The sequence below is a fragment of the Durio zibethinus genome, chromosome 28, assembly GCF_047325235.1.
Source record: "Durio zibethinus cultivar Kanyao isolate XHJ-2024 chromosome 28, ASM4732523v1, whole genome shotgun sequence".
Lineage (NCBI taxonomy): Eukaryota > Viridiplantae > Streptophyta > Magnoliopsida > Malvales > Malvaceae > Durio > Durio zibethinus.
In genome coordinates, this window is record NC_143189.1 from 1,570,469 (window position 1) to 1,584,432 (window position 13,964).

Below are 13,964 nucleotides of genomic sequence, written 5' to 3' on the forward strand. Positions count from 1 at the left end.
CCTAAATGCCATGGCTCATTAAACTTTCAAGTTCGTGAAATTTTTATTAAAAATCATTAAATAAAAGTTAAAATTAAGAATCAAAATCAGTAGATTAAAAAATTTTGTTATATAAATCAAGTGTGAAAATTTAAAAATATATATTAATAAATTTTGATATATTTTTTAGATAAATATTTTTAATAAAAATTTTTTATAGTATTTTTATCGATCGTCAAATAAGTACCGATTAAATTTGAATTATTAATAATATTATTAATATTTTTTTTACATATTATTGATATTTATATTGAATTTTATCAATATATCGATTTAGAGTTTTATTTAAGTTTTTATTAAATTAATTAACAAAGTTCACAAACGTCATTTAAAAAACTTCATTTAAAATTTATCCCACGTTAATTACACAATATATACATAATGATCATCTCTTGTCCTACAGAAATTCACCTTCTAAAATCCAAATTCAAATTGCAAACTTTAACCATGTGGTGTCCCTATATATCAAATTGCTGGAAAAAGAAAGCCTCTATTTACACAAGAAAAGTGAGTAGTCAACCCAACGCTGTACCTGCATCAGCATTGCAGGTGAGGTTCCAGAAACAGATCCAGGAACTTCACTGCCTCACCCACCTTATCCTCGCCAGCAGTCCTGTCACCCTGTGACTCAATTTAATCACAAGATATGAGCACCACAAATAATGCTATAAGGCCAAAATAATAATCCATATATATGCAACTTGGCTTATGTTTGTCGTCGATCAACAATGTAGTCTGTTTAAACCCTGCTGCAACGACACTGTTGGTAAAATCAACACCCACAAGTAATACTCATACATAAAATATTAAGCTCAAATCAAAAATAAAAATATACAAATATATTTAATTCGACGTAAGTCAAAATAATTTACTCCAAACATAATCTATTAACAAATAAATCTTTACAACTGTGAGACTTTTAGAAAGAGAAAAGTTTTCTAAAACTTTTTACTCAAAACTTAACCCAAAACTTAATTACACCATTTAATAGCCTACTCAATTAGTTATTCTCTAGATGTTTAACTCTCTGAGATTATCAAATTAAAACAAAAACATCTTATTTATAAAAATGAAATCATTTATACTTTTATTAAACTTTCGATATGAGATATTAGACAAATTCAAAACTCATTAATTTTTAATATAAAATTATGAGATTAAAAGTAACTTCCAACAAAAACAACACGTGAAATGTATATATATCCATTCTAGACACACCTGAATTGAAAATCGAGTGAGTCTGTAGATAATTAACAAAAGGTGGGGCCAATGGCACCTTCGTAATTCTCATTAATTTATTCTCTCAGAAAAAAAAAAAAAAAAAAAACTTAGATTGATATTACCAGCGGCAGCAAGCCATGTTGCTTTCGTTTGGTTTCTTCTTATGAATACAAGATTTAGACTGTCCAGGAAAAGTGAGTGTCGATTGAATTTTAAAATAGTATAATAAATTTGAGGGATATTTTGCATAATTAGAGCCTTTGCATGAGGGATTTTGGGCATAAATCCTTCTCTGAGAATCCTGATGTCCTTTTATATCGAAGCACTACACATGGAAAATCTTGATTTCTTAATTTCTCAGGTCAATCAGATGTAACTTAATTTCGTTGAAGAAGTTTACCTGCATGTGACTCTACATTCTGCTACGTATGTAGTTTGTACCAACATGGATAGCTCAGAGATTACGGTTTTAACGATTGGATTGGAATATTAGAACCAGAAGCGACCATGTGCCTTGTTTCTCAGATTTTACCGAGACAGAAAATTGATTAAGATCGAAGTTTGAAAGCCAGAACCTGTCAATTGGTGTAGATTCAGCCAAGTATCTTTTCAACATGGCTATACCAATTTTCATTCACAAATTACATCTAATTTCATTTGGTTCTTGTTCTTCTAAGTCTCCCCCTCCTTACCCTATCTCTTTTTTTTTTCCTCGCTCTCATTTCAAAACAATAGGAAGAAGAAAACCCACTTTTCTCTGTGCTTACGCTAATTATGTTTGAAAAAATACAGTATGGTCGGCTAGTTGCATTTCCCTCATGATACTCACATAAGACGCGTGTTCTTGTCTTAAGCGTAGACTCTCAGTCACTCCCACTGTTTTGCTTGCCTAAATAATTAGCATCAATAACTGTAATATTGACGGGATCTTTCATATAAAATATCTGTCCTTCAATCTTCCTCGACTACGCAAATAAAGCATATTACATTCTCTCCTTCAATCTTGCTCTGCTGTATATAGATGTAACATATTTTCTTTTTCTTAGTATAACTCTTCTGTGTTTTAATTTGCTTCTCTCTAAACCCTTGCAAGTATAGTCGTTTCCCAAGGCTAGCTTTCAAGATTTTTGTTTGTTCCAATCTTCATTTCATTTTCTTCCCTTTTGTTTTCAATAAGGATTGAAATATACTTATATTATATGAGATTGATAACAATATATATATATATAGATAGATAGATGTTGATGAAAACTACCACTAGACGTAGAAATCTACGTGCAGTGACGTGCAAGAAGTTATCTCACACTTAATTTCGTCTTTGACGATTCGAGAATCAATTGAAAATCTTTTCTTTTTATGTTCATGCAGACAAATATATCAGCACGTATTCAAGGAAGCATAAAAATGGTGGAGATTCATAATCTCATGGCAAATACTGACCAGGTAAGAGAAGAAAAATGCGTTCGATTCTGAGTTGTTCATTACTATGCATGTCTGCTAATCGCTTTTATAATTTGTTTATGTTTTCTTCTCCCTCTTTATTAGTAGTTAAAAACCCCAATATAAATGCATGACGAAAAATATAGAAATGTTTCATTTTTATTTACATCATTAAGCTGTTAATCAATCCAAACATCAGTTATCTAAAATATGAAAATCGTCTAACTTGATAATTAGAGCTTCATGTACTTCTAGTAAGCACTGTTTCATTTTCAGAAGCCACAATTTGGCATCGTCATTTCCACATGGTGATGAAGCTATGTTGCCCAATTGCAATGACTAGATGTGATGGGTATGAGAGAGTGGTGTCATAATTGCCTGATAACATTTGGCATGACTGCAATGTCCATAATTTTCACGACAAGTCGTACATATATATTTCTTTGTCATACTTCTTATTTTCAGCCTCTCTATCGAGATGTTTCTTTTATTCAGCCTCGCTATAGAGATGTGTGGGACAAAAAGACACTTGAAAAGATCAAAATATAGTATGTTAAAGATCAATTATTGAGAGAGAATCTAAAAACAATACAGACCCATAGTAATATTATATCATCTTATCTAATAATACTATTTGGAGAAAAATCAAATGACCAAAAAAAGGGTTCAATAGTGTGAAATGCAATTGAATTACTTGTAGAAAAAGAAAAGGACATTATGCACCTTGGCTTGAGGGGGTCGCTATCTTGGTTGATTTTAAGGAATTAGGAAATGAACCCACTCTAGGACTATGGGCAGCATTACCCTTTTGATAGAGAAAACTTGTAAGCTTAATTAATTGATGACATGACCAAAGTCTTGTTTTTATCTCCCACCAAAGTCAAGAATTCAATAAAAACCTAAAAAGAAAAATTGTGCTCTTCTCCTATTGTAAATCTATGTGACTGTGACCCGAATAAAGGCCAAGTGTGGGCACATTTGATTAGAAAGAAAGACACCCAAAGACAATCCTAATAAAGACCAAAGTGGGCACAATTAATTTCATTGTTGAAAAACATTTCAGTTACTATAAATTTCAAAATTAACAACGAATCTAGACCATGTTTGATGATTAATATGGCAATAAAATGGGAATCTGGGATATTCCACCTTGTAATAATTAATAACTGTCTTCATCTTTTTATATAGTTGGAGGGTTTTGCCAATAGCCCCATTATCTCGTACTGTTTTATAAAACCATCAAGTGTCTGATCGAAGCATATGGTTTAGCCGACATACAAAATGGTTTCTCTCAATGACTGCATTTTGCATGGGTCTTTTTGTAGCTACCTGTTCATTAACTGCAATTAGCATCTTTTTTATTCAATTCTTTGTCATCTATTATTGCTTTAAACCCCCCCAATTTACATATCAATATGTTTCTAATTAAAACCCAAAGTTCACTTCAAATTTATTTAAAAATGAAATTTCATCAACTTAGATTTTTTTGTCATAGTTTAGTTCATCTATAGTTATTTGAACCCCTAATTTGTGAAGTGAAGATATCTATAGTTCATCACAATTTAATTCTTTAACAAATATGCTGTCTGAATATTAATTACAACTACAAAAGAGATCTAGTTTATCTTTTTTTGTCAACAGTGAATTCATCTTCATTTTCTTTTTCTTTTTTTTTTTTTACAAATGTATTGAAATTTGAATATTAAAATTTATTCAATATAAGAGTAGTTACGTAAAACAACTTAATTAAATCTAAAATAAAAAATAAAAAAAATTCAAACAACATTGAATTCAAAAAATATGATTTCATTGGAATATTGGATTAGTAAATAAACGAATTAAAAGCAAAAGGAGAAAACCAAAAAAAATAAAGTGTAAGAAGAAGAACGTTATAGAAAGTGATCGACATATAATTATAACTTTAAAGAAACAATAAAAATGGATGACTCCAAGTGTTTCAAAAAAGACATGCAATTCAGCTTTGTCTTCGAAGTCCAAAACGTGAGATTGTCTCAATCCCTCTCCTCTGACTCCATCTCACCCACAACCATACAAACAGCTTATAATTAGCCATTTTTAACCCGTCTCTACTCAACTGCTTTGAGATCAGCCACTGGGCATGGATTCGGACCCACCATTCCACGAGACCTACAAGACCCTCTTCGCCAACTCCATCGACGACGAGGAATCAAGAACCAAAATATCTCAAAACGACGATCGCCTTGTCATCATTGAGGAACGCGATCCTCCGTTGATTGATCTGAGCCGTTTAGGCCTGGACGAGGTGGAGAAGGAAGGTTGCAAGGAAGAGATAGCTCACGCTGCTCATGAATGGGGTTTTTTTCAAGTCATAAACCATGGAATCTCGAAAGACATACTGGAGAAGATGAGAGACGAGCAAGTTAAGGTGTTCAAGCAACCTTTCCACAACAAGTGCAGAGAAGACAAGTTCTTGAATTTCTCCGCAGGTAGTTACCGTTGGGGGACGCCAACAGCTACTTCACTAAGGCAATTATCATGGTCAGAAGCTTTCCACATTCCCATGACCGATATCCCAACCTCTGGCGCCTTCAATAGTAATACTCTCACTCTCAGGTATTTATTCTTTTCCTTATTCTTTTGCTTTCTCTTTTTTTTTTTTTTTTTTTCATTAATTTGTTGTCCCTTTTCTTACAATTCGCTAAGGCTTTATTTAGAAGAGAGAATAGAAAAAGGCAAAAATAGACGACTTGTTAATGTAATCGTTAAGCTACAAAATAAGAAATTAATTATAAATTTTAATAATTAGATTAATAAGTTTTTCATTTTTATTTATTTTTTCATCCTTCGTAACAAGTAAAGTCTAAGAGCTCACAAAAATCAGCTTTATTTCTTGTCTAAGACAATTGAGAGCGTTTTGTTTTGTCTATTAGTAGTTGAATAACTGCTGAGATTGAAAAACCAACTATTATAAAGACGAGACAAAAAGGGTCAATCCATAGTCTTTTCTCTTTTGTAGTTTTAGAGGCATATTATAACAGAAGTTTAGAAGCTTTTCTCTCTGCAATTCTACTATATATATATATATATATATAAATATATTGAGAGATCAAATTACTTACAATTATTATATTACAATTAATCAATTATAAATTAAAAATTTTGTAAGATTTAATATAAAATCCTACATAATTTTTATTATGATTGAACAAATATAAAATTATAATTAAAAAAATTTTACATAGAATGCTCTTGATGTATACTATATAATCGGATATTCATAACTTTGCCTATCCATTTGGCATAAATTGAAAATTAAAGCTTCATAGTAAGATATTGAACATTTCGACATTTTTTTGTGTCCATCTTAATTAATTTGACAAGTTACCTTTTCATATCTGAAGAAAATATGAGGTTGATATTGCATGTCCTATTTTTGCATGTAGCACCAAATATGGAAATTCAATTTTAAATTTAATCATGATCAGGTGGTAAACTGTAGGGTCGACAACTTTTATTTTCAACCAAATCATATCCACTCGAGTCTCAACCAAAAAGTTAAGCAAGTACTTAACTTTGCTGATATTTAATCCTTTATGAAAATGGATGATTTAAGAAATAGCAAAAATTGTCTGGGTGGTGTAGCTGGTTATCACGCTAGTCTCACACACTAGAGGTCCCCGGTTTGAACCCGGGCTCAGACATGTCTATTTTTATATGTAAAATTTTTGTCTTTCTTCTTGGTGGTTCTGCTTCTCTGTCAACTCCTAGTCTCACTGGGACGTACTTGGCTTCTGATGAGTTATCACATGTAAACATTATTAAGCGGTAACTTCTCAGTAGGTTTTGCCCCTTTAGATTTAGTGAGACAATTCAATATGCAGATACATTACCATGGGCATTTCCTCACCTTGCATGCAATGCATGTTCTTCTCTTCTCTCTCTGGCATGCATCAGCCAGCACCCAGCATTGGCACCTTTACACGTGAATGTCAAAAGTTCATTAGACAAGCTGGAAGCTCTGTCAATCCAGTCTGACAAGCATCACAAAGCCTGATGTGAGGCGGGGTCCCATTTTTCTTGATGATTTATATTATTATTGTACTACTGCCTACTGGGTGATTGGACCCACCTCCTCATAGTTGGGAGATTTTTTTTTCCATTTTCTTTTCTTTAAACTGTGCAATATTCTCAAACAGGGATCATTTACGCCCTTGTAACGTGTTAACCAGCTCATCAATGGAACAGTTTGCTACTAAAGTTGCCAGTCTTGCTCAGAAATTAGCTGAAATTTTGGCAGAGAAATTAGGTCACGAGTCAAAATTTTTCCAGGAACATTGTTTGCCGAGCACTTGCTACCTACGACTGAACAGATACCCACCGTGCCCAATTCTTTTAGAAATATTTGGTCTAATGCCACACACTGATAGCGACTTCCTCACTATATTGCACCAAGATCAGGTTGGAGGATTGCAATTAGTGAAAGATGGGAAATGGGTTGCAGTCAAACCCAATCCTGAAGCTTTAATCATCAACATTGGAGATTTATTTCAGGTAATCAATACTAATATACCAACTTCATTCTCTCTTCTCATGTTCATTAACTAGCTACTGACTGGATATATTGATTGTGCAGGCCTGGAGCAATGATACTTATAAGAGTGTGCAACATTGTGTGGTCACGAACCCAACAAAAGAAAGGTTTTCCGCTGCATATTTCCTTTGCCCATCATATGAGACTGTGATAGAGAGTTGCAGCAAGCCTTGGGTTTATAGGAAGTTTAGCTTTAGGGAATATAGACAGAAAGTCCAGGAGGATGTTCAAAAACATGGTTATAAAGTAGGGCTCCCCAGGTTTCTTATATAAATCCACCAAGTTATTAAATATCGGTTTCATCTTCAAGTTAGGTACTAGGTCATTCGTATAAAAATGTCAGTCTCCAAACCCCATTCCCCAGCACCACCCCTTGAAAATGTAATAGTATATTTAAGTCTTGTTTAATTGGAAAATTGCATGAAAATTGTGATTGAACTTTAAAAAGAACCAAAAAAAAAAAAAAAAACCCTTAGGCTCCGGATATACATATATTCTTCTCCCACTTAAACGGCTCTATTACAGTTAAAAACTTAGGGCGAAAATCTCAAATTGTGAAATAATTAAGACATATGGCTAAGTTATATGATCATTAGCAAGCAAAACTTAAGAAATTAACAGTAAGAACAAATTTTTTTCTTAGGACCCTAATAGTTGTATATAAAGTTTAATTTAAATGAGTCACTCACTTAAAAAGTTAAATTTATGTAAAGTTGGACTCGATCTCCAATGTTTGAAATTTCAGTTCTTTTATCCTCTTGAAGCATATCATGTATATATTAAAAAAAAACTCATTACTTATCCGACAACTTAGCATCATACCTCAGGCTATAGTATTAGCAAATAAGTGGGAGCCTTGAAACCTTGTGATTTAAAAAAAAAAAAACACAGATCCATGTGTTATTTTAGATCAAAGTCCAAATAGCAGCGTTTGTGGGCCCAACAATCCAACTGAACTTCAAAGTAAAACCATCCTTTATTTTTTTTAACAAAAGGCTGCCCAAAAATTTCTCAACTGCATTATCATATTCAGTCCAATTTAATAGGTGGGCCGCTCAACTCTTTATTTTGGTTTTTCCACCTTCAGCCTCCGTGCAGCAGCTACCTCGGCCAATCGCGATATTTCGAAGCCAGAACCCGAGCCAAAGGTTAGGAAACGAGTTCGGGCCACAAGATGGAACGATCGAGTCATCGGACCGGGGGGCTTGAGGTGAGCCAGTCATTTCAACGAACAAGAGAGAGTCTGTCTTTGGAGCCCACTTCAACTGTAAGTGACGGCGATCATGACGTGGAGGTAACGGCATGGGGTTAGCCAAATTTTATGGTATCTGATGGAACTGGATGGACGGCGGAGCATTCCATTTGGGGCAGTTCGAGCATTGCGTGGTGGACAGTGGATGATGCCCTGTAAATACACATCTGTTCTCCGGGGTATGTTTGTCTTTTCACTTAGTTTCACATCCTAACAGAACTAGTTTCAGTTACTAATAAATCCTAGTGTAGTTCTCTCGAAAGTTTTGCAATATTTAAGGTTGTCTTCTTGTTTTTGTTTTGTTTCTTAATGTCTTGTTTCATTGTCAGTATAAAATTTTGTCAACAACAACAACAACATAATAATAATAATAGTAGTGTCTTTTAGATTGATTTTTTGAATATGATCTGCAATGCTTAGATAGATGATGTTGAGAGATTGATGGAGATTATAAAGCAGGCAGCCAAGGAAGGTGCAATTGTTGTTTATACTTCAGCTGATCCTTCCATGGCAGAGTCTGCCAAGCAAGCCTGCAAAATTTGGGGTAATACCATCAACGAATATGTAGGGTCCTATTACAGAGGCAATTGCCGCTCATTTCGGTGTCTCGCCTTCTGGTTTTCGCCGCGGAGCTCCTCGAAGAAACTTCCCACTTTCGGATGAATACTTGAGCGTGCAGAAGTGACAGGTAAAGCAATTGAAGAAACTGCTGCTGCTATATTGAGGCTCTACCATGATCGAAACCTTGTGTTCACTGCCACGAATCTCAAAATGTTCAAGCTTGTTTTCAGGTATTCAGGAGTGAGAGGTTGCTGCCTCGTCTATTACATAGAATTACTTACTTCATTGCTCAGAATGTAAATTCCAGGGAGAACAAGGTGAAATATAGCTACCTGTATACGTTTCTACTTTCCTTCTTGAATACCAGTATTTCACTGCTTATTAACTTTATTAACTGCTAGTGTATAATGATGCAATACAGCCATATAGTTTGCTTATGCAGTTGTCTTAAACAAAGTCTTCTTTTGTGTCTATTGAACATATAAAGATTCTCAATAAAGTGGCAGCTATCTATTTGTTTCAAGTGGTTATAACGTCCAATGGTATATAGAAAGTGACTGCTTAACGGTTTTATTGCTTTGCGGAGAAAACCTTATTTCAAGTGCTTCATTGCTGAATTTAGAATCGATGCGTATCTGGTGTAGCTGTGTCTAAAAAATAATGAATAGCTTTGCGGCTTGGTAGGGGCAGGAACTAGGTTACTACGTTAAAGACAAAGAGAACATACGTATGCCCACCTCCATGCTTGGAGATTTTTTAATATGCTGATGACAGTGATTGAAAATTTGAAAGTCTCGTCCAGGTGGTTGTCAACTTGTCGTTTACTGCATTTTTTCTACCTAGAAACAAGTCTTCTTCATATGCTAACTCCACCGTCCTTTCTCCCTCTATAATTTTGTCAAAGGAAGAACAGGGCATGTATATTTGTATACTACATATATATAGATGGAGCAGTTGATAGGGAATTATCAATTATGATTTTATTACCGGGAAAGATTTTTTAGTCTGGGATCAGGTGTGGCTTTCTGGAACTGAAGCAATTTAACAATGTATGATGCAGCTTTTCTCGATAGTGAAATTTGCAGTCTTTGCTTTCTCATGGTCATTGACAGCTCTGTTGTTCAAATCACCTATTATTCTGTTTTGTTTGTTGCCTTGATGTTCATGCAGCTTGATGCATCTGCGTTTTTGCTCAATTTTACTACTAATGTTTTTCGCACAGCAGCACCATTATTACTTTAAAAAAAAAAAAAAAATGAAACCAGGCATTGTATCAGTATCAGGAATGATTCCTCTTTCCCACTTCAACTCAAGTATGAGTGAGAGTGTTTGGCCTATTCAACTGCTGTGGGAACCAACGTACGAGCCTTTGGAAGAGTATCCCGTAGGTAACCCTACAAAAAAAGGTAAGCTTCGAGTGCGCATGCTCGTATGTAAATATGCAAATAATTTAGTGCCTGTTAATCTCGTAGCGAAGGTCTTTACTTTTCTCACTCCCATGAAAGCCACAAAGAACAAAAAGGCACTTGAAGTTGGATTACCAGAAAAGGAAACTGAAGAGAAGGTATGGCGAAAGAAAAAGAAGGGAGCAAAAGTAACTTTCTGATCCTCCATTTCATTTCTATCGACTGTGGTGATAAACTAGAAAGCACAAAAAGGTAACATAGCATGTTTTTTCATCTCTATACAAATATGTATATTTAATTAAAAAGGGAAGATTCCATCTCTTTGTGACAGTGTAACAAGTACTTGTCCTCTTCTCCAAAATTTTTCTAGGAGCCACAAAAAGTTGGTAACTGCTAAATTTGAAGCCATTTTAATGGAAGGTTGATTAGCTTTTATCGTTCCCCAATTTGTCTTTTCTTCTTTCTTTTTGTTCTTCACTACCTGGATATATAGTTCTCATCAAAAGAAGAGATTCATACCAAAAAAAGAGCCTTACCATCAACCAGTCGTATCCATTTCTATTTGTCACGTATTGAACCTCCATGTGTATGCTACATTGCAACATATTTTAATAAGCAATAAGTTGGTGAGTGTAGTTCCAGCTACTAATCTAAAGCATTCTCATCTCCATTCATTTTGCTAATTGACAAGGTGAAGTATATCAGCAAAATTGTTCCCATGCTCGACCTGTCAAAAAAAAAAAAAAAAGAAAAGGAAATTTTCACTTCAATGTATCCAATTTGTTAAAGTGCTTACATGTCTTTGCAGGTGAAATACCATTATAGCTTGGAAACTTACAGTGTGGCAAAGAGAAAGAGAATCCTCTTGGGATCTAGTAGCCATGGGGGTGGAGACCGCCTGAAACTATTTCTCCTTAGACTAAATCTGCTTTCAGTTGCAGCGGTGATATTGCCGGTCGTAATGGTGATCTGATGATGAACTTGTGGGTTGTTGTCATGATCAGTGGACCCTAGAGCCACCATCGTTGGCTTTTCAGGCGTGCTAGAACCTACCAGAGTAGTTGCAATTCAATAATCCATGCCCAATCTTACAAATAAAATATGTAAACTAACAGTCATTTTACCATAAAATTTCCAAGAATACATGAGAACATTGGTCCAAGAGAAAATCATGAACAAAAAGGACGATATTCCGGAATCTGTACTTTGCACCAAACTCATTAAACACCCAGCAGTACTCAAATTCAGGTACTGCCCTCTTCTTAGTTAAATGACAAGGTACCTTTTCTATATGTAAATCCTAAATACTACAGCAGAACTGCCCTGTAGTTAAACAAGTTAAATTTAAGTCATTCAAGTTAGGAATTTAACTCGTAATCTGATGGCATTACCATGCTAGGCTTTGTAACTATACATGCAGAAAGCCGGATTCCAGAAAGGCATGCATGCCAGCACACAGGAAAGGACCAAACCTTCTTGAGAATTTTAGTACTAAACTAATTGATATAGCCTAATGATAGCAATATCAATTGTATAATTGTCGCGCTAAGCGGTGCCAGCCTATTGGTAGCTACTGAAGCCGGAGGTGTGGTTGGTCCAGGTTGGTGATGGAAATTAGTGTATTAGACTGCAATATGGTAAACAGGAAATATGTAGCCAAATCTTGATTTATTCTCACTATTTTTTGCTAGTGCCCTGCATATGCAATTATGCACCAACACCCCCTCCCACACAGGGACCAATGGTCCACAGATTAAACATGGGAAAAACTAGTAAAATCTGACCAAGCTGCTCCCATTTAAAAAAAAAAATTCCCGGGAAAATTTTTCCTGGGAATAGTTGGAGGAAAAGTTTAAAAGCTGCAAATGGTAAATTGACAATGCAATGATATAATCTAATCAATTAATGTCAAAAGTTCGTACCTCTGGGTGAGGAGGAGGTGGCAACAAAAGAACCTCTATCATTGAGGGTGGAACTAGAATTAGAATTAGTACAATTGGGAGTAATAATCTTCTTGTCCCCACGCTGAGACCCTTTTCGAGAAAGGCTTCTCTGCAATTTCTTTTTTTTTTTTTAATCAACAAAATGAAAAACAACAAATTAATAAATATCAACACCATTGAAAAATGAAAAAGATTGAAAAGTAAACTTAAATAGCAGAAAAAGAATTCTTGAGAAAGACATTTTCGATATATTGAGCTAACGTGTCATTCAAAAACGTAGTCTTTTAGAAATTATAGAAGGAAACTTACTGTGCTTCTTGAATTTGGATTCATTTCCTTATTGGCTCCTCCAAGAGAGAAACTTTCCATGTCAATAACAAAGCTATCGGATTTATCGGTTGTGTATTGAAATCCATTGATATGATCCGAAACTGAAACCTTTTGTGCGGATATCTTCTCTTCCGACCCACGACCGTCGTAGGAAGATGCCAAATCCTATGACCAAATCAGGAACCCAACCAGACAAAGTCAGAGGAACGAAAATAAAGACAGAACAGCTCTTAACTTGAAATTAAGATAAAAATTTAAGGAATTATATTAGAAATAAAACGATAGATTATGATAATAAAAACCAATTAAACAGTTACAAGGAAAACGTAAAAAAATGAAATGTTTGAAGAAACCCAGAGAGACCTACCAACTTTGGATTTTCCGTGTCCATCGTTTTCTCGGGAAAATGAAGCAAAAGGAAGAAGAGGTAGAATTAGGACTCTATACAGCGTACCAATTGCGTATCCAATGGGGCACTCTCAATCAAACCACCAAATTGGAAGAGAAAATAAGAAAAGAGAGACACCCACTCCCCCTTTAGAAGTCAAAAACTTCAAGATTTCTAACACGAATAAACTATTCTTAAAATCAAACAAATCTCGTGATTTACAAAACAAGACTTTGGAAAGGAAAAATGAATCTAACAACCTTTTTAACGAAGACTGAAACGAACATAACAGAAGAACAAAGACAACTCTTTTCTTTTGTTAAAAGAACTGGTGCTGTAACTGATATCTGTTCTAAATGAACTGACTTTGTTACAAGGTTGCAGTTCCCTAAAGTTGGCAACAGAGATTTTGTTTCATTTTTTGTCAAAGAAAACACCATTAAAATGATGGGAATTTGGTTAAGAAGAAGAAGCTGAAATCAAAGCATGCAATTTTGTTCTCTTTGAAAAGAGATAAAAAGAACAAGACATAGAATTTGGAATTGCAGAGGCCTTGTTTCTCTCTCTGACATATAAATATCTCTCTCTCTCTCTCTCTCTCTCTCTCTCTCTCTCTCTCTATATATATATATATATGTATATGTATGTATATGATGAGTAGTTTAATGAGTTGGTATTGCATTCATTGGTACGTTTACAAAAATTTATAATAAAAAATTGTGAAAAATTTACATTTATTTATAGTAATAGACAGAGTGGAGAGATAATCATATGGAATTGGGCCTATGACAATGGCCTCACCCTTGAAGAT

At 34.4% G+C, this 13,964-nt stretch overlaps 3 protein-coding genes and 1 non-coding gene across 7 annotated transcripts; 3 read left to right on the forward strand and 1 right to left on the reverse strand.

Annotated features, from left to right (window-relative positions):
- Positions 1 to 2,664: 2,664 nt before the first annotated feature.
- Positions 2,665 to 7,767, forward strand: LOC111280390 (gibberellin 2-beta-dioxygenase 8-like). 2 transcript variants are annotated; one of them, XM_022867739.2, is made up of 4 exons: positions 2,665 to 2,703; positions 4,811 to 5,295; positions 6,912 to 7,233; positions 7,316 to 7,767. In XM_022867739.2, exons 1-4 carry the CDS (start codon positions 2,665 to 2,667, stop codon positions 7,544 to 7,546), a joined length of 1,077 nt encoding a protein of 358 aa, XP_022723474.1. In that variant the 3' UTR covers positions 7,547 to 7,767. The 2 variants fall into 2 exon arrangements, with proteins under 2 accessions (XP_022723474.1, XP_089613282.1); XM_089757156.1 differs by lacking the exon at positions 2,665 to 2,703 and having other exon boundaries at positions 4,801 to 5,252; positions 6,905 to 7,233.
- On the forward strand, positions 6,310 to 6,383 carry TRNAV-CAC (transfer RNA valine (anticodon CAC)). Its single transcript has one exon. It is a non-coding gene; the product is annotated as a tRNA-Val (tRNA).
- Positions 7,768 to 8,133: 366 nt separating the features above from the next.
- Positions 8,134 to 11,788, forward strand: LOC111280279 (uncharacterized). Of its 3 annotated transcripts, none has more exons than XM_089757202.1 (5): positions 8,134 to 8,704; positions 8,950 to 9,213; positions 9,317 to 10,492; positions 10,592 to 10,744; positions 11,301 to 11,788. In XM_089757202.1, exons 1-2 carry the CDS (start codon positions 8,605 to 8,607, stop codon positions 9,186 to 9,188), a joined length of 339 nt encoding a protein of 112 aa, XP_089613328.1. In that variant the 5' UTR covers positions 8,134 to 8,604; the 3' UTR covers positions 9,189 to 9,213; positions 9,317 to 10,492; positions 10,592 to 10,744; positions 11,301 to 11,788. The 3 variants fall into 3 exon arrangements, 2 of the variants coding, with proteins under 2 accessions (XP_089613328.1, XP_089613327.1); XM_089757201.1 differs by having other exon boundaries at positions 8,137 to 8,704; positions 8,950 to 9,403; positions 10,364 to 10,492; positions 11,301 to 11,436; XR_016335101.1 differs by having other exon boundaries at positions 8,135 to 8,704; positions 8,946 to 10,744.
- On the reverse strand, positions 10,677 to 13,788 carry LOC111280393 (uncharacterized). The gene is made up of 5 exons (XM_022867741.2): positions 13,133 to 13,788; positions 12,745 to 12,930; positions 12,415 to 12,553; positions 11,331 to 11,541; positions 10,677 to 11,219 (listed from the first exon to the last, which is right to left on the reverse strand). Exons 1-5 carry the CDS (start codon positions 13,154 to 13,156, stop codon positions 11,138 to 11,140), a joined length of 642 nt encoding a protein of 213 aa, XP_022723476.1. The 5' UTR covers positions 13,157 to 13,788; the 3' UTR covers positions 10,677 to 11,137.
- Positions 13,789 to 13,964: the final 176 nt, after the last annotated feature.